The 21,929-nt window shown below is 43.0% G+C and overlaps 3 protein-coding genes across 3 annotated transcripts in view; all 3 read right to left on the bottom strand.

The window, feature by feature from the left end:
• LOC119018788 (golgin subfamily B member 1-like) overlaps positions 1-7,528 on the bottom strand; it is a 32,187-nt gene extending 24,659 nt beyond the window's left edge. The window contains exons 1-14 of the mRNA XM_037096752.1: positions 7,382-7,528; positions 5,842-5,901; positions 4,789-4,950; positions 4,101-4,238; positions 3,633-3,749; positions 2,852-3,004; positions 2,475-2,654; positions 2,178-2,300; positions 1,918-2,031; positions 1,465-1,768; positions 1,015-1,130; positions 503-620; positions 295-386; positions 63-214 (exon numbers count right to left, since the gene is read on the bottom strand). Coding sequence (XP_036952647.1) covers positions 63-214; positions 295-386; positions 503-620; positions 1,015-1,130; positions 1,465-1,768; positions 1,918-2,031; positions 2,178-2,300; positions 2,475-2,654; positions 2,852-3,004; positions 3,633-3,749; positions 4,101-4,238; positions 4,789-4,950; positions 5,842-5,886 — 1,814 coding nt within the window. The 5' untranslated portion in view covers positions 5,887-5,901; positions 7,382-7,528. The remainder of the gene's footprint in view (positions 1-62; positions 215-294; positions 387-502; positions 621-1,014; positions 1,131-1,464; positions 1,769-1,917; positions 2,032-2,177; positions 2,301-2,474; positions 2,655-2,851; positions 3,005-3,632; positions 3,750-4,100; positions 4,239-4,788; positions 4,951-5,841; positions 5,902-7,381) is intronic.
• A 3,742-nt stretch (positions 7,529-11,270) lies between these two features.
• On the bottom strand, positions 11,271-12,567 carry LOC119018081 (guanylyl cyclase-activating protein 2-like). The gene is made up of 4 exons (XM_037095437.1): positions 12,358-12,567; positions 12,115-12,264; positions 11,514-11,613; positions 11,271-11,392 (listed from the first exon to the last, which is right to left on the bottom strand). Exons 1-4 carry the CDS (start codon positions 12,556-12,558, stop codon positions 11,271-11,273), a joined length of 573 nt encoding a protein of 190 aa, XP_036951332.1. The 5' UTR covers positions 12,559-12,567.
• A 4,630-nt stretch (positions 12,568-17,197) lies between these two features.
• On the bottom strand, positions 17,198-20,078 carry LOC119018317 (guanylyl cyclase-activating protein 2-like). Its single transcript, XM_037095880.1, has 4 exons — positions 19,884-20,078; positions 19,640-19,789; positions 18,290-18,386; positions 17,198-17,319 (listed from the first exon to the last, which is right to left on the bottom strand). Exons 1-4 carry the CDS (start codon positions 20,076-20,078, stop codon positions 17,198-17,200), a joined length of 564 nt encoding a protein of 187 aa, XP_036951775.1.
• Between the last annotated feature and the right edge of the window lie 1,851 nt (positions 20,079-21,929).

Below are 21,929 nucleotides of genomic sequence, written 5' to 3' on the forward strand. Positions count from 1 at the left end.
TAGCTTCTGGTGCTACTCCTGTTGATTCCACCTCATCCACTCATCCTCTAGTTCCAGCCTTACCCTCTCTTTCCTCCTCCATGTGGCTGATGCGGAGCGCCATGGTAGCCTTCTCCTCCTTGGCTCGGTCCCTGGCGCTGACTGCGTCGGCTACCATCTCCTGCCACTCCAGCACCTGGCTCTGAGTGTCGTCAGCGCTGCCCGACTCGCTCGCCTGTCACCACAGAGAGCAACAGTGAGTACGTTTTTACACCAAACATTCAGAGGCATTTAAAAGAAACCTGGACCCCTGACCTGAGAGGCAGCCCTCTTGGTGAACTGCTCCAGGTCTGCTTGTAGTGTCCTCTGCTGCTCCTCGTACACCACCAGCTTCGCCTCCAGCATTTCTAGCAGAAACCATCAAACACACAATGCTCATTTTGGAATCAGAGATACTAATGACACGCAAGAGGAGAGTAAACTTTGCAAAGAAAATATGTTGTGCTGCTGGTTTGACGTTTACCGTTCTTTGCTTTGATCTCCTCGTATTGCTCAACCTTCCAGAGGTTCTCCTCTCTCTCCTCCTCCAGTGCTGTGATGTGACTCCGCAGGGCCGTCAGGTCCGGGGGGGCACCTCCAGCCTAAAGGAGGCAAAGTTAACATCTTTTAAATCTGTTGAAATAACCTAGTTTCAAATTAATAAAGCCAGATTCCAGCTGTATGGAGACATTTTCTAGTAGCTTAGTTTTTTGGTTGTTTCTGTGTCTGTTTGTTTCTCCTGTTTTGCTGTGAAACTCCAGAAACTTCACCTGACTTTCCATGAGCAGGTGAGAAGATAAACTAAAAATGGAAATCCTTTTGGATAAATTTTAACAAATGTTTCCTTTTGACACATCTTTGTTTGCAATGTTTCTTTTTCATTCAACCGGAGATAACAGTAGTGAACTGTAAATGTGGAAAAAAAAACAAAGCGTTTGAAGGAACATACCAACTCTAGAACTTTGAAAATTAAATCTAAGCATGTTTTCATCTCACCTGGCTTTTCTTCAACTCCTCTTCCAACTGTCTTATCCGAGATTTAGACCACGCTTTCATTTTCAGGAATTTGGCCTCAGATCTGCTGGCTTCGTCTGTTCTTTGGTTCACTCGGGCTGCAAGAAATGAGAGAGACAGTCCGATGAAGGAAGCAGATGTAACGGTGACATTCGAGGTCACGGCAGGATGAATGTGGTTTCTGAGGAATGATCTGCATTTGTAATTTTAATAAATTAGGTTTGTTATTTTCTTATCACATCTTTATTCAAACTGATCTGTGTAGTGAGTTTTTGTTTTTTTATCAAAGTCTGTAAAAAACAACAGAGACTTCTTCTGACTTGACAAACATCTTTGTTTCAAAACACAAACCACCATGACACCTCGACATATCCTCCTCATTCTCCTTCTAAAACAATGAGACTTGATATTAGAAAATAAAGACAAACCAACCTTCCAGCTCTGTGATCTTTTGGATGGAGGCTGCATCCACAGGCATGTTTCCACTTCCTGAGGCCTCCTGACTGGCAGGTGGTGCTGTCACCGAAGCCTTCTTCAGCTCCTCCAGCTGCCCCAGGAGCTCCTGCTGTGTTTGGGCCATCTGTGCCTGATGCTGCTCCGTCATTCGCTGCACCTCCGCCCGCTGCTTTTCCATCAGGTCACGAAGCTGCGCTCGCATCACATGCTTCTCTGCCTCCATCTTGGATTCCAGGCTCTCTCGCTCCACCTGTAGCCGACGCAGTCGCTCCGTCAGCTCCTGTGGGGAGAAGAGACAATGCAGAGGCAAGATGTTGAGAATGTGACAAACACATGATGAGGTAGAAGGAATTAATTATTATCTAAAGAGGAGTTAAGGAATAGCTGTTATATCACAAAATATACAGCAAGAGGAATGTTGCTCCTGACCTTGATCTGTTGGTCCCTGCCATCCACCTCTCCCTGGAGAACATCGATGACCTGAGTTTTACCCAGCAGCACCTCCTCCTTCTCATGAAGCTTCTGTTTCAGAGCCTTCAGGAGCTGAAGACGAGACAAAAAGATGTGCTTAACATTTACCAACACTGTAAACTTTCTAAAACATCGACTGCCGGCTGCTGAAACATCAGAACAAGTCAAACGGATCATGTGGCTGCAGCAGTAACTTTGACTGACTTTGCAGTCAGTACCTGTTCTAAGTCGGCGCTGGCATCAGACTTTGCTGCTAACTTGAAGAGCTCCTGTTCGTGCACCTGGTTAACCTCCATCAGCTGGTTATCCTTCTGAATGATGATGTCCTTGAATGTCTGGATCTAAAAACAAACAAAGAATTCATCATCATCCACAAGATAGCGACTCTTCTCATAACAATACTGAAAATCAGTATCAAATTCTACAACAGAAGCGACGCTGCTTGCATGCGATTTGAAACAAGTCTCCAGTGCCTCCAAACAGAGAGAAGCCGACTCAGTGCTTTGAAAACCTACGTTCTGTTTGTACATGGTCTCCTTCTGACTGTACTGCTCCTTCTCTGTGACCAGCAGCTCTTTGAGGCTGTCGGCCTGCTCCTGCAGCAAACTGAAGCGCTCCTCCGACTCTCCCACCTTCCTGGTCAGACTCTGCACCAGCTGCTGCAGCTCCTGCATCGCTCCTCCCTCCTCCGTCACCTGAGGAGATATCGCATGTTTAGTCTCAATAAGTGGATTGACAATTTACTACAAACAGAGCAGGAAGGCAAAAAGCACATTTTAGCACTTTGTGTTGAAATAAAATGAATGACGATGATGGATGTGAAATTATTGGCAGTAAATTAAAAGAAACTGTCACAATGATGTTTCCTCCACATTCTTGTGAGCTGTCTGACCTGTTGTGGTGCAGGTGTGACGGGCTGATCTCCTGCCAGCGCAGTCTGCAGGTGAACAATATAGGCCTCTTTCTCTGCCAGCTTCTTGTCCTTCTCTGTCAGCATGGCGTCCATTTCCTCGCCTCGCTGCCGCTGTGACTCAACCTCCTTCCTCTGGAAGAAATTAGTAATGATTTTTGTCAGAGAAATGAAAACAGATTTTCTGTTTGCTTCACTCTCTGTAAATGTATATCTGTCCACTTTAAACCTTACAAAACATGCCAAAGTAGAAAAAAGGCATCAAGGTTTTACATAAGACATAAAAGACACTGAAAGTCAGTATAAAAAGGACATAAACTAAAAGAAAATATGTTCAACAAGCCTTGATTTTAAAGAACTGAGAGTTGGGGCAGATCTTCAGTATTCTGGGAGTTTGTTGTTGATATCTGGAGCATAAAAACTGTATTTGCTGCTTCTCCATGTTTAGCTTTGACTCTGGGGACAGTAAACAGACCTGAACCAGACCTGAACCAGATCATCTGAGAGGTCTTGATGCTTCAGAAACAGATCACAGATGTAAACAAACACTCTCTAATGTTAGCCTGGTGTTGTGATACAGTAACCAGACACACAGAAGCTTATAGAAGACACAGAACTACAGTTGACCCTATCAACCAACTACAACAACTTGAATAACAACAGAGGAAGTTGGACAGTCTGTTCTAATGTGACCTTTGCAAGCACAATATTTTGTAATTAATCTTTCACTCATGAACACGCAGAACACATGAAGGTAGTTCACCTTTTTCTCCAGTTCCTCCACTCTGTGTGCAAGCTGCTGTTCGAGATCCTCCACCTTCTTCTTCAGCACGACGATCTTGCCCCGGCTGGCTTGCTCTCCTCCTCCGTCTGATGACCCCTACAACGAAAACAAAAACATAAAGTTATAAAATCGTGCGTACACTGGGCTAGAAGACTAGAGACACAACAACATGCGATGCTCTTCTTGCTATGTGTCTGCTGGCAGTTATTATCTAAAATATAAGACATAATAACAGCCTGTGGTTCATGTTTGTGTCTAACAGACTTTTGTTTCAGAGCCTTTGTGCCCCCTTGTGGAAGAAAGTGCTTCCTGTTTAAATCTGAGTTAGAACTTGAATTGAAGTTAAAATCAGACACACAGCGTTGAGGTTTTTGGTTTAATTCGTGTATTAACTGTAGTTATTCACATGTATCGTCACAGCGGCTTGAATGTGTGTGTCTGCAGCACCTTTTTGCCGTGTGTCGGCGTGCCCGGCCCTCCATGTTGTTTCTTCAGCTCCTCCAGCTGTGTGTTGAGCGAGGTCACCTTGGCCTTGTTCTGCAGACGCAGCTTTGACAGTTTGGCCTCACAGGACTCCTTTTCCACCTGAACAACAGAAGACACCTTCTTTACAGCACACTGAATTTACCATCAGTGAAGTGCTCAGTAACAGTTACTGCAGAAAACAGTCTTTATTACAACAACACAGGAGATGAGATGGTGGCTGTAGTGACGAGGATGTTTCTGTTTGCAGTCTCCTGTAACCAAACATGGCTGAACTCTAATCTCACATTCCTGTCTTTATTGTTGTGCAGAAGACATTTGACTTGGGCGTTTACTGGTTAACTAGATCCAGGCCTTTTTTCTGAATGACTAACAGGAGCAGCTCCTGCAGCGTTAAACGCCGTTTTAGACTAACACACGTGACCGACTGAACACGTGACTGAGAGGCCAGACAGAGACTGTGTGATTACATTTCCTACTCAGAAAATTACATTAACAAATCTGTGCAATATGGGCTTAAATATCATGTACTGTATGCTGTAAAACAAGAGCACTCCACTATCCACTATCCACTTAGAGGCTGTCCAAGGGTTCATTTTAAGTCCTGCTATAATGAAGTCGTGACAGAAGACAGTCGAGGAACCGTCCTCACCTTCATTTGGTCGTCTTTGGAGCGAAGTGCAGCATCCTTCTCCCGGATCAACTCCTTCAGCTGAGCGACCAGCTGCTCAGTTTGGCTGAGCCGCTCTGCCATTTCCTCTACAGCCATCTCTCCACCTGCAGCAGCAGCAGCAGCACGGGGAGAACCTGGGCCCTGAGGAGAGACCGGCAAGAAGGTGTGCTACAGATCTGTGTCTCTGAAAGATGCACATCCACGTTTAAAAACAAATTTAAAGAGAACTTGGCTGAGGCAACAGGTAACAGATGATTGAAGACAGGATAGATGCTGCTCTCATGCAACCTGTGTTTAATAAATATTCTGAAAAATAACAATTCAATATCACATTTTCAAGTTTTTGAATCATGTGAGCAGTTTCCGATATCAGTGTAGCACAACCTGATACAGCGATAAGCATCAGGCTGTAGAGTAAATGGGATGGGGATGCAGGGGGATTTAATCTGGAGCAGTGGTCCCCCCTCACAGGAAGTGTGAGCTCTGACTGTCTGAGTCAAAGCTCTGTGCTCAGCAGTCTCCATAAATCCAGTCGAACTGGACATGAAGCTTTCACTGGGCCTCCTCTGTGTGACAGTAAGGCTGCACAAGATAACATTAAACGATCCGTGAACCTCACTGCTCTTTGATATATGTGGTACTGACTGAAATCAACCATCTGTGATTTTAGTTTATCGACACTTTAGTGAAAAGTGATGACAGACATCCCTACAAATCTGTGAATACAGCAACATTTTGTTTGTGTCAGACACACACTAGTGTTGCTCTTCAGCCAATCTGTTCATGTTATCATACACCAAGTAATGTACAATAATCATAAAAGAAGATCAGTGTTTTCTCTAGGCTTGTGGAGCTCAAATTGACTTTACATTAATTTTGCTCGTTACACTTGGGTGCTGCATGGTCAGTAAAACTCTGTTGATGTGTAACAGCTGGACACATTACTGCAGATAGCAGCGCTACGACACCAGTCACCTGACACGGATAACAATGTGACCATTCAAGCAAAGAAAAACAAGCACGTGTACTTACTACAGAACCAGGCTCTCCCTCCTCGCCAGAAAACCATTTCAGCATGGTTTCAGCTTAGACCTAACACACACACACACACACACACACACACACAGAGTAAATTATTCAGAATCCAGGAGAAGTTCAGACATGTTTGTTTAATAGCTGCTGGTGTGTCAGTTTTTAGTTCAGTAGTATCAGATATATACACAAACAAATATGATATTATCTAACCCTGACCGTCCATTACTGGGAGTCAATTCAAATCGGAGGATCTCTTGATGTACAGAATCAGCGACAAACACTGACACACACGGCAAAACACCGTGACCTAAACAACCTCACACACGAACATGTGTAATTCAAAGATTCACATTAAATCATTCAGAGGAAGGTCGAACTTCAGAGGGATGAGAGTGATGTTATATTTAAATGAACGTGCACGTCGGCCATGATACAGTTGCAGGCATGAATACCAGCTTTCTTAAATTATTTACAGCATCCTAGAGTTGCAGAAAATGGACTAAGGAGACCAGTGCAGCAGGAAACCTGATCGGGAGAGCGGATGTAGGCCAAGTGAGACGGGTGATTGTTGGGATGTGGGCCTGTGTCACTCTACAGCAGCTGGTTGCAGGCTCCATTCCAGCAGCTGAAAAGGGTCAAACCTCGTTTAAAACCAGACTGAGGGACAGGTGTGGCTGCTGGGGCCCGAATACCTATAAGACTGAAGCTGGCGAGGACTTGAGGCCTGGGGGTGTTGGATCAGCCCGGTTCACCCAGCCTGCTGAACAGTCCAGCCCATGTGACGCAGGGGAAAATCAGGTCAAACTGGTTCTCTCATGCATACCACAGCAGGAAACAGTACACTGGATGGTGTTTCAGACGATTCATTCACACAAACATGATGTTAAATTACTCAACTGTAGCTCAAATGAGCAAAATTACAATCTGGTGCAGAACCATTAATTGTTTGTAACTGAATCATGCTTCACCATCAATCTCTGGTCTGATGAACACATTCAGATGTCCCGGTCAGAGTTGGACACAGAGCTCGGTGAGAGATCCTGCAGACAGATGCTAATATGAGACAGGCGACTGTTTCTCTTCAGACCACCATTCAGCTGAAGAAACCTGACGCGACAGAGAGCCCTATGAAGTAATGCTGACCGAGCTGGAGAAGATCGATATTGCAAACACAATATTGCTATCAGTGTAGCGTCACTAAAGTTGTCAGTGTGACGCCGACGTTTTGACATTAGCTAAGTTACAAGCTAGCACCTCCACTGATGTCCTGACTGACGCACTACGACTCGTTCAAACCGCAGAGGCTTCACACTGCGGCCGGCAGAAGGCCTCCGAGGCTGGCGTCGGCAAGTCGGCCACTTATCTAATCAAACACCAGTTATGGCTCACATTAATCTAGCTAGCTAACTTCGTCCGGCTAGCTATGTACCTACATGCTAACGTAGCTAGCACTGAACTGCATCTCGACTATCCCACTTGATGAATTAGCTCGGTCAACCAACACATACGCGTTAAATATAAGTTTTTAAGTGATTACCGGATTCACAACTTCATGAAGAATCCACCTGAAACCTCGCAACGTCGACAAAATCCTGCGAAATTACATTTTATTCCACTTGGCGACGAGGGGACAGAGGTATGCATTGGTCACGTTTGTCAACAGACAACTGGGGAGAGCTGCGCATGCGCAGCTGTGTCATGCTGTGACATGTCCCGGAGGAAACCGCGGCTCGATATTTTGTATTTAATCATGTTTAAATAAAAGTAATTTTTATAAGTATCATGTATCTGGTTAGACCTGTTAGAAATGTGTAGAAGAGAAGTTTTCTGGAGCTCATTTTATGTTTTAATCTCCGGGAGAGGCCCGTGTCGCTCCATCAAAGAGGCAACAAGCACCAAGAGCACAGCTGCCCATCACTTCCGCTTTTGCAGAAAGCCTCACAGGAGACACCAGAACTGGCTGATTTTGGTCAATGCTATTTAAGATAGACAGCACAATAAATATAAATGTTTGTTTTTAACATTCCTTAGAAGGACTGCCATCACACCGATCACTGAAGTACATATTATTGATTAACCATCGAGTAAACCCTTTTAAGAATTTAACTGATTAAAATTGGCTTAATCAACAAGAGAGTCTCTTTCAATAATAGATTACAGATACTTGTTTTTTAAAATGTCCAATAAATGTCCAAAATGCATTTAATTAAAGTACAAGTATTTTTTAATAAATAAAAACAAACAAAACACTTCAATTTACAAAAACTGATATTATTTTTTCAGCCATTTTGTCGCCTCAGTATGGGCTGGAGTGTGTTGCCAGTTGTTGAACAGTGACATACTAGTTTTTAATTGCTGTACATTTAACTATGAGAATTATATTTTTATGTTTGTCTGGAAACTGAAGCTAGAAATGTTTAAATTAACTTCAGTGTTGACAGCATTAAATTATTTTGGTAGGAGATCAGAGAAATAAACACATCATCAACATATTAGATTCAGAAATACTAAACTCTTGTTTCTGCCATGTTGAAACAGTCGTAAAGTTACACAACCAGCAGACACAACAGCATTTATTGGAAAATGTTTTTTCTTGCTACCTGCAATTTAAGTCAAATTCTCAAGGCCTTTGCACACAAAATCTGTTTTTCATATGAGTGTTCTTTTTTAAAATTTTAAATAAATCAAAAAACTTAACACACACAAACCTTTACACTGAGTCGGATGCCTCAATTATTCCAACGTGAGGTGCTGCTACAATCAAGAGAAGATGCGATTTCCATGCAAACTAAATGAGGGGCTTCGACACAGGACCTTAAGATAAGTTCTTAATCACCACCATGAGGCATTCACCATTTTTATTGATGCTGCAATTTAGTGGTATTGTACCTATTCCCCCTGTGGCCTTGGGGGCCTCTCAAGGTCCAGGGCCACACGTTGGTGATCCAGCAGTGGTCGACATAATGAACCGATCGCTGAAGACACTCTCTGTGTGCCGTCTACTGCAAAGTCTGAATTAATGTGAACTGAAAACTTGCTTTGTAAAATATCATACTGCTTTTTAGTTTAACTTTGGTCCGAAGTAAACGTAGTACACAAGTATAATAAGTATAAGTATAAGTATAATTATATAAGTATCAGGTATTCTACGTTCCGACCAGCAGCGGCTGGTGGTGCATCACACTGTGTCGCTGTGTGGAGACCCTGTGCGACCTCTCACTGTTTAGATTTAGCCTGTGTTACTAATCTCAGCCTTAAGGCTCTTTGCCTGATATTCACCTGCTTCACAAACATCCACCACCAACTCAAGACTCACAAACACAAACACACACACACACACTTCTACAAGGTTTTGCCAAAACAAATGGAAGCCAGTCGTCTTGTTGGAGATGGGAAAACACTTTCAAAATGTTAGTTAAAATGTGTGAGTGATTCAACATGGCTGAAGATGTGTGTCTGTGTGGTGCTGGTTGTCTCTGTGACGCGTGACGTACGTATGTGGCCTTGTTAGGTAAAGAGCCTTAAAGGTTAAGAATAGCAGGTCAGACTAAATCCATATGGTAAAAGCTCCCCTGGGGTCTCTGTAGGTGACTGAAGAGCTGTGTTGACACAGTTCAGCTCCCTTCTTGTTTACGATAAAGACAGTTGAGCTAATGGAGGGAACAACACCAAGTCCTGAAATGAATCAGACTGTATGTGGAGACATGCACACAGTTTTCTGGGGGTGTTTTATTATTGATAGTCATAAAACAGGTAAAGCTGCGACTGGACACGTGTGCACTGACATCAAGACAACATGCTCAGATATCTCCGTCACTCGACTCACTATGAGGAGATGTGGTGCTGAGCTGTGAATCAAAAACAGATTCACAGCTCAGCCTCCAGGATATAATGTTGGCAGTTCACGTTTCTGAAAACCACAGATACATCCAAGGTTGTAATTTTCTCCCAAACATGGCATATCATGTTCACGTTATGTTCACATTATTTGACACCTTTCACATCAGGAGGCAGACGGGATGGTGGCGTTACTACAGACAACAATACTGCCAAATGGTCAAGTGGAAAACCACCTGATCATTTTTTCCTGGTGACAAAAACCAACTAATTTTCAGGGGAAGTCGGATTGTCTTCATCCACAATCGTGGTGACCAAAACAGGTATTTTGTACCTGAACGTTCCCAGAGCATAAACACACCGTTGTGACAAGAGGGAAATAGAAAATTCAACCAAAACAAACTAAAAGTTGAAACATTTATTCGGGTGACTGGTTTGGAAATTCAACACCTTTGAGTTTGGAGAATTTAGACAACAATTCAAAGCAAATGAGACAAACATTTTTTCTGTTTTTTAAATCAGTAATACATTTCAGATGTTGACAGTTTGGCCAAATCATTTTGAATGTTGTCTGAAATTTTATGCAGCCGCAGAGCTTAAAAATAATAAACTAGACTAAAACATCTTTCACAGAGAAACTGCCTGCCTGTATGTGTCATCATGTGGTCTGTTAAAAAACACAGGAGGTTAGCATAGCATAGCAGAGCAGAGCATAGCTTAGCTTAGCATACAGACTGATCCCAAAATGTGCAAGTGTTCCTTTAATAAAAAAGCCATCCATCATGGCCGCCTGGTGGCAAATGTCTTTCTAAACTGGTAACAAAACAACACAAACAGTTCTGATCTGGCAAAAAAAAACACTAAAAAAAACCCCACTTAATTAAACTAAAATGGGTTAATTCTCGGTTAATTTTTCAGCTTAAAGGTATACAACTGCACCCACTGTAAATATATATGTGTAAAAGAAGTGTTTATTTTATTCATCACATCACAAACAATGCACAAAGTTGTGAAACTGCATTCAAGCCCTTCTCAGAGGTCTGGCAGTCAATGTAAAGCCTCCAGGAACCAGCTCCAGGTCATAGCCAGGCCCCTGATCAAAGGTAGTGACCGGAGAATTAACCTTGATTGATAAAGCCCAGAGTATAGAGTCCCAGCCAGGATTTAAACCAAGGACCTGTGAAGCAACAGTGCTGCCAATCCATCACCTGTAAAGCTGATGATCCACAGCAGAACCAAGGAGGAATGCTCAGCTTCTTGTAGAGTGGGTCGGGTCTGGCTGCGATCTGATGTTAGAAAAGACTTGAGAGGAAAGACTCTTTGTGTCTCTTTGTGTGACACTGGGTAGAAGAGGAACAGCAGAGGATCCTCTGCGATGAACATTCAGGCTGAGAATCCAGACATGTTGTGTCCAACAGCTGAGATCAGAACCTCCCAGATCAGAAAACAAAATGCAGATTATTCCCTGGAATAATCACAAAAGCCACAAACCGGCTGTGAAACGTCCTCTGATGAGGCAGAACTGTGACTTAGTGTCCAATCAGTGATCATGATAACAACATAATGTACGAGAGCTGAACATTATGACGTCAGGGTTTCTTCTCCTGCTGTTCCATGAACCACCCACAGGGCCCGATGTCCAGTTTGAGCTGCTCCATCACCCAGGGGTCCTTCTCAGCCCCTTCGATAAACTCCTCCAAAGAAATGCGACCTGGATCATTGACAGGAGGAACAGAGTCAGAGAGATCAGAGCAGTTTATCTTCATCAAGGACAAGAGGAAACAAGAGAGGACTGGTGTTGGACTTTGTATCACGATCAACTTAGAACTCACTGTCATGATTCTTGTCCACCAGTTCAAATATTCTCTCACAAATTTCTTCGATGTTCACCGTGTCACCTGGATTGCTTTGCCTCTTTAATTTGGAGATGATCTGAAGAGATGGAGATAAAAAAAGGAACAACAAAGAGAAACTGCTTACAGCTCAGATATTTGAGAGAAGAAATCTGGAAAAGTTAAAGGCCCCAAAAACATTTGTTCTCTATCAGCTTCCACCTGTGAGTCAAACGGCTCCACATGAATACAGATTGTTTAAAACAAAGTTCACCATATCTTAGGAACGCCTCGAGGGAAATTCTTTGAATTTGGGGCAAAATATTTGCCTGATGTTGAACTTCAGGTGGTCGTTGTTGCACCATGTGATGAAGCTCTCTGGAACTAACTCACCTGAATCATGACATGACATCAACACTGTGATACCCTCGATTTCACCGAGGACAAAATTTACCTTTAATTACATTGCTTCGAAGTCATCTCTACTTATATTATGTCAGTCTGGACAGACATGGACATGTTGTCTGGCCACTGTCAATCAAACTGATTCAACCACACACACACACACACACACACACACACACAATGACTGAATACTCACTGTAACAATGTGTTTCACTTCCTGTTTGTCCAGACAGCCATTTCCATCTCTGTCGTAAACCTTAAAAGACCATCTCAGTTTGTCCTCGAGTTTCCCACGAAGCACCAGATGCAGCGCTGCGACGTATTCCATGAAGTCTATGTGACCATCCTGAGAAGACAACAGTCAAACAGCTGATGTAACACAAAAGTGACAAACACTGAAGCTCAACATCACAGCATTTTGTTATCAATGTTACATTACCCTGTTGGTATCAAAGGATCGGAAAACGTTTTCCATGTAGGCCACTTCTTCCTCTGTGGAGCTGCTGTTGATTCCAAAGATCCTCTTGAATTCGTGCAGGTGCAGATTTCCACTTGGACATTCACTCGCAAACTTACGGTAAAGTTCTTGGATGTTTTGAAGAGTCACTTCCGTTTCTCCCTCACTCTGTGTTTGACCCATGATTTAAAACACTAAATAAAGTCGCTAAGATGATGAAAAACCTACACAGAAGTTGTGAACCACCTTCATCGTGGTGCTCAGCGACTCGTCTCCCGGCAGTCTTCCCTGAGTGAGGCTGAGGCTATTTCAAGATAACCTGCAGCACAAATCCAATTGACTTTTCTGTGATCTTCTCCAAATCCCCCTTTGGAATTTTCCTTTTGTCTTCAGATTTTGTATTTCCTCCCAAGTGATAAGTAACTCCACACTGTCCTGAACAAAGAGATGATTCACTCTCTACTCAGAATTAATGAATTTGCTCATAGGCGACGGCTCCTGTGGGTCTCTGACAGTAAAGACAGCGAGGAGTGGATTGACCCCCGGGGGACCAAAGGCCACCGCGAGCTCTCAGCGAGATTAAACGACTCGTGACGTCAAAGCCGGAGCGTGGTCGACAGTTTTCCCTCCTGAGCTGCTGAACGTCACCGAGATGATTAAACTGTGTCGACACCTGTTCTGACTGCAAACACAGTCATATATCCTGAGGATATAAAGTCCTCCTCTCCTCCTCCTGATGATATAAAGTCCTCCTCTCCTCCTCCTGATGATATAAAGTCCTCTTCTCCTCCTCCTGATGATATAAAGTCCTCCTCTCCTCCTCCTGATGATATAAAGTCCTCCTCTCCTCCCCTGAGGATATAAAGTCCTCCTCTCCTCCTCCTGAGGATATAAAGTCCTCCTCTCCTCCTCCTGATGATATAAAGTCCTCCTCTCCTCCTCCTGATGATATAAAGTCCTCCTCTCCTCCTCCTGAGGATATAAAGTCCTCCTCTCCTCCTCCTGATGATATAAAGTCCTCCTCTCCTCCTCCTGATGATATAAAGTCCTCTTCTCCTCTTGCTGATGATATAAAGTCCTCCTCTCCTCCTCCTGAGGATATAAAGTCCTCCTCTCCTCCTCCTGATGATATAAAGTCCTCCTCTCCTCCTCCTGATGATATAAAGTCCTCCTCTCCTCCCCTGAGGATATAAAGTCCTCCTCTCCTCCTCCTGAGGATATAAAGTCCTCCTCTCCTCCTCCTGATGATATAAAGTCCTCCTCTCCTCCTCCTGAGGATATAAAGTCCTCCTCTCCTCCTCCTGATGATATAAAGTCCTCCTCTCCTCCCCTGAGGATATAAAGTCCTCCTCTCCTCCTCCTGATGATATAAAGTCCTCTTCTCCTCCTCCTGATGATATAAAGTCCTCTTCTCCTCCTCCTGATGATATAAAGTCCTCCTCTCCTCCTCCTGAGGATATAAAGTCCTCCTCTCCTCCTCCTGATGATATAAAGTCCTCTTCTCCTCTTGCTGATGATATAAAGTCCTCCTCTCCTCCTCCTGAGGATATAAAGTCCTCCTCTCCTCCTCCTGATGATATAAAGTCCTCCTCTCCTCCTCCTGATGATATAAAGTCCTCCTCTCCTCCTCCTGAGGATATAAAGTCCTCCTCTCCTCCTCCTGATGATATAAAGTCCTCTTCTCCTCTTGCTGATGATATAAAGTCCTCCTCTCCTCCTCCTGATGATATAAAGTCCTCCTCTCCTCCTCCTGATGATATAAAGTCCTCCTCTCCTCCTCCTGATGATATAAAGTCCTCCTCTCCTCCTCCCGATGATATAAAGTCCTCCTCTCCTCCTCCTGATGATATAAAGTCCTCCTCTCCTCCTCCTGATGATATAAAGTCCTCTTCTCCTCCTCCTGATGATATAAAGTCCTCCTCTCCTCCTCCTGAGGATATAAAGTCCTCCTCTCCTCCTCCTGATGATATAAAGTCCTCCTCTCCTCCCCTGAGGATATAAAGTCCTCCTCTCCTCCTCCTGAGGATATAAAGTCCTCCTCTCCTCCTCCTGATGATATAAAGTCCTCCTCTCCTCCTCCTGAGGATATAAAGTCCTCCTCTCCTCCTCCTGATGATATAAAGTCCTCTTCTCCTCTTGCTGATGATATAAAGTCCTCCTCTCCTCCTCCTGAGGATATAAAGTCCTACTCTCCTCCTCCTGATGATATAAAGTCCTCCTCTCCTCCTCCTGATGATATAAAGTCCTCCTCTCCTCCTCCTGATGATATAAAGTCCTCCTCTCCTCCTCCTGATGATATAAAGCTTCACAGTAAAACCGAGTTGCAGCATTCTGCTGAACAACTGAAGCAGCTGAGACTTGATTTAAATCTAAAATGCAGGAATATTAATCTTGTTATCTTTTGTCCTGTTCTGGCTGCACCCAGAATCTACGGGTATGTTTTCGTGTGAACAGTGTTTCTGTCACTTGTTTCTGCAGAGTTTAACTTCAGTGATTTGGTTTTCATCACATCACAAAGTTATGATGTCATGAGTTTTGTTTGTAGTCAGCGCCTACATCACAGACGGTCACAGATATGAGTGTCGCACTCAGAAAGCTGTGGTGAGGCACCAAATCACACAGAAGGCCAATTTCTACACAATGTCACTTTAAACAGACTTTTATCAATGTTCAGTCGTCTCCATCTCATCAGTCTGGACTGTGGCAGAACCAGGATCTCAGGTAGCGTAACACCTGAGAGATGTCTCCTCCCTCCTTATCTCCATTAATGTTGTTGTCTTCACCTCAGACCACCTGAACTCCTGCAGGTGAACTGATCAGCAGCTGAGATTTAACAGTGCAGACTGAACCTCGGAGGATTACCTGTGTGTCTGAAGCCCCGTCGTGTAGGATTTACAGGATTTATAGGATTTATAGGATTTACTGGATTTATAGGATTTGAATATTTCTGACTTAAGTGACAAAAAGTGGCAGAACTATGAATGAAAGAAACATTCAGAAAAAACTATTTAAGACAACGAAGCACGAAGTGTGTATAAGAATAATTTTAATAACAAAATAAATGCACATCTTAAACAGATACAGTTTGACGTCTCACTCTCACCTGAAACATCTGGCCTCAAAGAAAAATCCTGCAAAATACTCTGCAGTAGTTCTTTCGGAGCCTCGTTGATTTTAATGGGTTTATTCACTTGATAAATATTAATATTTTGATATTTACAATGGGTCAGATGGTAACTTATATCAACAGAACTGCTCATGGTGACAGAACCACCCTCGTCTCAGACATTTTTGTGTCTCTCAGCTCGTGTTTTGGTTTCGAGTCCACCACACTGGCTGGTTTGGTTCAGTCGCACCGGTTCTGTTGACACCACTGAACCAGCCCGTCACCAGATATCACACACAGTCAGAGACCATCTGGTGAACATCGTGGAGCGTTTGGCAGCTAGAGAATCAGACATTTCCCTCAGGAGTTGATGGAGCCCAAAACAGAGCTAAAAGACAGTTTGTGATTATTGGATGACCACAAACGTAACTCACTGCTGAGTACTGAAGTTTTCTTTGTTTTCTGCTGTCAGAAAAGGCAACTGTTTGCTAAAGCAGCAACATACATTTCATTACGTCTGCTTCATTATTTACACCCATGTTTGAAGTTGCACGGAGAACCATAAAATAAAAGAACATAATAATCATAAACTGATCAGCCACAACATTAAAACCACCTGCCTAATGTCATGTGGATGCCCATCGTGCAGCCAAGGCATCGCTGTATTTTCAGGCAGGACCTCCAGGGCTTGTGTCTGGTGGCGGATCCCTTCTGTGGGTTGAGATTTGGAGCCTCGGTGGATTGGATTTGCTCCGGCACCTCCCTCAGATGTTTGATCAGATTGGGATCTGGGGAATTTGGGGGCCAGGTGAGCTCTCTGTCACAGTCGCCACTGTCAGCAGGAAGCACTGAGGGTCTGCAGCTGTACTGGGAGCAGTGGTGCATGTCGAAGTAGCATCCAGATGATGATGGACCCGGGGTTCCCAGCAGAACATTACATTGCAACAAAATGATCAGAGTTTAATGTTGTGACTGAACATTTTTAGCTCTTTCTGCTGCAGTCGACTACAGCCGCTTTAAACTGTGACTTCTTGTCTGTTTTATACTTGGAGCATCAGATGAGCGTGTACTCATGGTGATGACAGATCTCTGGTGCGCCATCTGGTGGTGTCGTCCATTTACACAGTTGTATATAAGCAGCTATGTTCACAATGCAGCTGGTCGTCTAACAAACACTTGGTTTAAAAGCAGGTTTCTCCAGCCTGATAATATTCATTCACTTGATACAGGAGCAAAGATAAGTTACTTACATGTCAAATATGTCTGTATATGGTCACAACTATGTATAAAGTGAGAGCATTTTATTATAATAATTTCCCTAATTTCAACAACCACTCATGTCACATAAGTAGTGATGTGATTTTGTTGATTGATTTCAGGATTTTTTAAAATGTTTTTTTGTTTGTTTTTTACAAAATCCACAATCCTAAACCAAAAACACATCAAATAATAATTAATATAATTCATAATATTAACAGCAAATGTTCTCTGTGCATTTGCAGAGACATTAGCGTCATGACAAACAGACCACAGACGTTCAGCGAGGACCTTTGGACCAGCAGCCAAACTCACTGCAGACCTGCAGCCGTGAAATCTGAGCTCCAGCTGTGAGTCACAGGAAGCTCAACAACGAGGCGCAGAATAAAACAGCAACACAGCAAATCTGTGTTAGCCTCAAACAAAAACCTGTGGGTGGTGAACCCACTCAGACAGATATCATGGGAACCTCCCACAGTTCTGGATGACCCAGCCGGTGGCGTTGACGTCCAGCTTGAGCAGGTTCATCACCCACTCGTCCTTCTGAGCTCCCTCCATGAACTCGGACAAAGTTATCTGACCTGTGGGACACAGAACCAACAGGAAGTCAGAGAAGAACAGAAAGAAGATCATGTGGATCAGAACTTCACACTGCACGTTTATCCACATTCATCAACGTATTCATGTCAACCTGTCTCTTTTAAAAGCGTTGGACTTCTTATAGTTTTAACCATTTCTATCCTATTCTTGTTCACAAAAATAATTCTAAAGAACTTCATGTGGATTCTGTTTTAATTACATCTGTCTCTTTAGTCAAGTCAAGATACTTTTCCAGAAGTCAAAGCAGGTAAAGCAACTGAAGCAACGAGTTAAATTAACTGAAATGTTATTGTTGTTTTTATAAATAAGGCCCAAAATATTAAATCCCAGCAGGAAACTCTTTTAAGATGAGGTGAACTGCTCAGATTTGCTCATCAGAACTGAGAAACAAATGGACAAAACATTTGATCAGTGTATTGTTTCACCAGATTTACACTTTACTAATTTCTGATCAGATGAAAGTACATTACGACGCTTCATATGTTGTCCTTCTCTTAGTGTGTGGAGATACAGGACAACACATTTACATCTAATACACAGTTAATGCAGAGATAAAACCACTTGATGAGAAGTGTAAATACCCAGGATTCAAGGGAACGTGACAACAGACTGTTTATCTAGTCAACAGTGATGAAACTATGGAAGCCCAGAGGGGAAAGTTGTCTGATCTAAATTACTGTATCTATGACTTGTGATCTGGTTCCAGGATCATCCAAGTTCATTAATTTGTCTTTTTTCCATTTGTGAAAACTGTAAACGATGTTCTCCACTAGAAAAACACGTGAAGTAAATTCTTTTTACATGCTTTCACAGATGGAAAAGTCATGTGAGGATTATACAACATTTAAAAAAACTTGAAACCGCACTAAAAAAACACAAACATGTTGTGCTTACGTAACATGTAACACAACACGTGACAAGCACGACATACTGAGTTGTTCCCGTTCTCACCGTCATGGTTCTGGTCCACCAGCTCGAAGATTCTGTCGCAGATTTCGGACGGCGTCATGTCGACTTCACTCCGCTGGAGCTTGATCTTATGAATAATCTGCAAGAGAAACATGAACAGTGTCAGTGAAGAAGTGCTAACAGACATACAGTGAGTCACACTGGTTGACTGTTGAGGCAAACATCTGCTCTGAAGGCTGTTAGAACTGTTAAAGTGAAGGAAAGAGTTCAAATTAAAGACAACAGATGAGTGGATTGTGGCGCTGACCCTGTAATACAAACTCTTTCTGTAGTGATTCTACTGAAGAGTATCAGGCCAGCGGTGAGGAGAAAATGCCCCGTGTGGAGACGAGCTGGTGAAACTGTTTCAGAATCAGCTTCAGTAACAAAGATATTATTTCTATCTTAGCTTATAAACACAGTGTCGTTGTCATTGTCGGGATTTTGAAGCGATTGTTACATGACACCCAAATTTTGACGCATAATGAAAAAAAACGTCCTCCTCTCATTTTGTTCCTCACCCCTGACTCTGATCCTCTTTTAAAGGTTTTTTTTTAAATTCATATTTATGTACTTTTATTAACAGTTGAAAGTGTTACAGGTGATACTTGCTCTGTTTTCACATGTGCAAATATCCATAAACATTAAAAAGCCCAAAAAATAAACAAGGTCTCATGTAAAACTATATTTTAACAACAGAAAATGACAACTTGTCTCTTTCCATTTTTAGTGTGTTGTATTTTATATTTCTGTTTCAACCTGTAAAGTGTCTTTGTGTACCTGAAAAGTGCTATATAAAATAAATGTATTTTTGTCATAATTATCATTATTATCATCACTTTCTGTAAGAGGTTTTTCCTGTTGTTGTTCTTGTTTACAGTGTAGCAGATGGAGAGGAAGATGTTAAACCTCCTACAATCTCCTCCTGCTGATACGATGATACTCTGATATTGAATTCCTCTCACATCAGGGAACAAATCATGATATTCCCTCTGGGAGCGTGTGGACAGAGGGCTAATTTTATGTCTGAATTTAGAGGCTTACTTTTAAGTCCACCAGAGCTGTTCACTTCAAGAATAGCCCTCAGAGACCATCCTCACCTCACCTCTCCTCATGATCCCTGACCCTAAGCCCTGCTGCCAGAACTGTACTGTAATCTGACTTATGAGGATTTGTGTTATGAAACCTCACATAAGCTCAACTTTGATTTTTAAGTCTCATTCCCAGCTCGTTAAATAATGAAGCTTTGGGATACAATGTCAGTTATCGATGAGTTTGTATTCTCTTACAAATAGCACCTTGTACAGTGAATCTATATAATAAGCTGTTGGTGTCTGAAATGTCTTCTCTTACCCTGATGAGCCGTTTCACCTCCTGTCTGTCCAACTTGCCGTTCCCGTCCTTGTCGTACATCTTGAAGGACCACTTGAGCCTGGCTTCCAGATCCCCTCTCAGGATCAGATGAAGTGCTGCTACGTACTCGATGAAATCCAGCCTGTTGTCCTGTAAGCAAACAATGCAGAGTTTTAATTACAAAGAAGCTAAAAAAAAAAAAAAAAAATCAAATTCTTTAACGAGAATCTGCTGCGTCTTTTACCCGATTTGTGTCGAAGGAGTTGAAGATCGTCTCGATGTAGAGAGACTCCTCTGCTGAGCTGCTCTGCACACCGAAGATCCTCTTGAACTCGTGGAGGTGCAGGGCGCCGCTCGGACACTCCTTCATGAACATGATGCACAGCTCCTGAATCTGAGCCAGATCCATCTCCTCACTGTGGCTCTCTTCTTGGCCCATGTTCGCTTGATTCCTGTGAGAAAAGGCTTCCTGGTGAAACTGTTTGCTGGAGTGAAAGTTTGTGTCCCGGCGGTCTGCAGGTCTCCAAGGTATCTGCTCACACGCTCCAATCCAACTGGAGAGCTTAGCAGCACCGAGCAGTCGCTCTGCGCAGACTAATCAGAGGTCAATCTGATTAACCTCTTAATCATTTGACCTTCAGCCAGCGAGGCGTTCTCCAAGTAGGTCTGTAAATCTGGCAATGATGTCATCAACGACCGCCAAAACTTGTAATTAATGTGGTGTCGACTTAATCACCTAATAGGTAGAGTCAGTTAAACCGGCTGGAGTTGATATCAGTTGTCTGTCTGCAGGAAAACTGTGATTTGTTGAAGTTCTGCTGCAAAAGCTTGTGTCTTATGTATTTAGACACCTACTGGAGGTTAACGGTAAAACATAAAGAAAAATATCATATATCATATTGTAGTTTTTGAAAGGAAGTCAAAGCTCAGAATTGTTATATTTATGAGGTTTAATGAGTTTATAATACACACTGTTTTCTCTAAGTGAATAAACCAGCTGTTCTCAGAGGAAAATAAGGTCCCAGAACACTGTTTGAAGCTAGAAAGGTGGCAGGGTCCGCCACATATAAACACAGTACATAACTGTCCTGTCCTTTGAGGTCAGTTTGTTTATTCAGTTATGAGGGCAAAGAGCATTTATTATTTTGTTTGTTTAGGCAGAAAAAAAAATAATATGGCAATCAAGATCTTTCCCTGCTCATTAACATTTCCTCACTAAAACTACAGACTGCTCCTTTAATGACGTCATCTTGTGCCCTCAGGAATCTGTGCCAGCGGCTGTTTAACTAGTCGAGGATGAAAACAAGCTCATTTTCTCTGGATGATTTTCTCAAAGTTTGGTCAAAATACATCTGGATGAAAACGTGACTGCAGACGCACTCGAACATTTCCAACATGAAACATGCAGTAAATGAGGAAACAGAGTTCAGAGTCGCTCCTCATCCAGGTATGAAGCAAAGGTCGATGGCCACTCCCTCTTGTCTCTGATCTCTTATCTTGTTGCCTCAAACTCATTTCAGTTATCAGGACGTGAAACTCACACAGTCGAAGCACTGAGAGGTGAAATGGAGCAGAAAGCAGTTCAGCTGGACCGAGAGACTTTCTCTTGTTCGATCTGTTTGGATCTACTGAAGGATCCGGTGACGACTCCCTGTGGACACAGCTACTGCAAGAACTGTATCAACGACCACTGGGACACAGAGGATGAGAAGAGGATCTACAGCTGCCCTCAGTGCAGGAAGAGCTTCACACCAAGACTTGAGCTGCTGACAAGCACCATATTAGCAGCTTTAGTGGAGCAGCTGAAGAAGACTGGACTCCAAGATGCTCCTGCTGAAGATGTGGCCTGTGATGTCTGCACTGGGAGGAAACTGAGAGCAGTCAAGTCCTGTTTATCCTGTCTGGCCTCTTACTGTGAGAAACACCTCCAGCCTCATTATGAATCAGCTGCTTTGAAGAAACACAAGCTGGTGGATCCGTCAGAGAAGCTCCAGGAGAACATCTGCCAGGCCATCAGTCTCTCTGCTGATGAAGCAGTGGATGTTTCACTGCCAGAACCAGAACCCAAGACCAGAGCTGACTTCTTAAGATATTCACATGAAATCACACTGGATCCAAACACAGTATATAGATGGCTGTTATTATCTGAGGGGAACAGAAAAGTAGTACACGCGAGTCTTATGCTGATCATCCAGACAGATTCACTTACTGGTCTCAGGTCCTGAGCAGAGAGAGTCTGACTGGACGTTGTTACTGGGAGTTGGAGTGGAGCGGAGGGAGAGCAGGAGTT

The sequence above is a fragment of the Acanthopagrus latus genome, chromosome 4 (genome assembly GCF_904848185.1).
Source record: "Acanthopagrus latus isolate v.2019 chromosome 4, fAcaLat1.1, whole genome shotgun sequence".
Classification (NCBI taxonomy): domain Eukaryota; kingdom Metazoa; phylum Chordata; class Actinopteri; order Spariformes; family Sparidae; genus Acanthopagrus; species Acanthopagrus latus.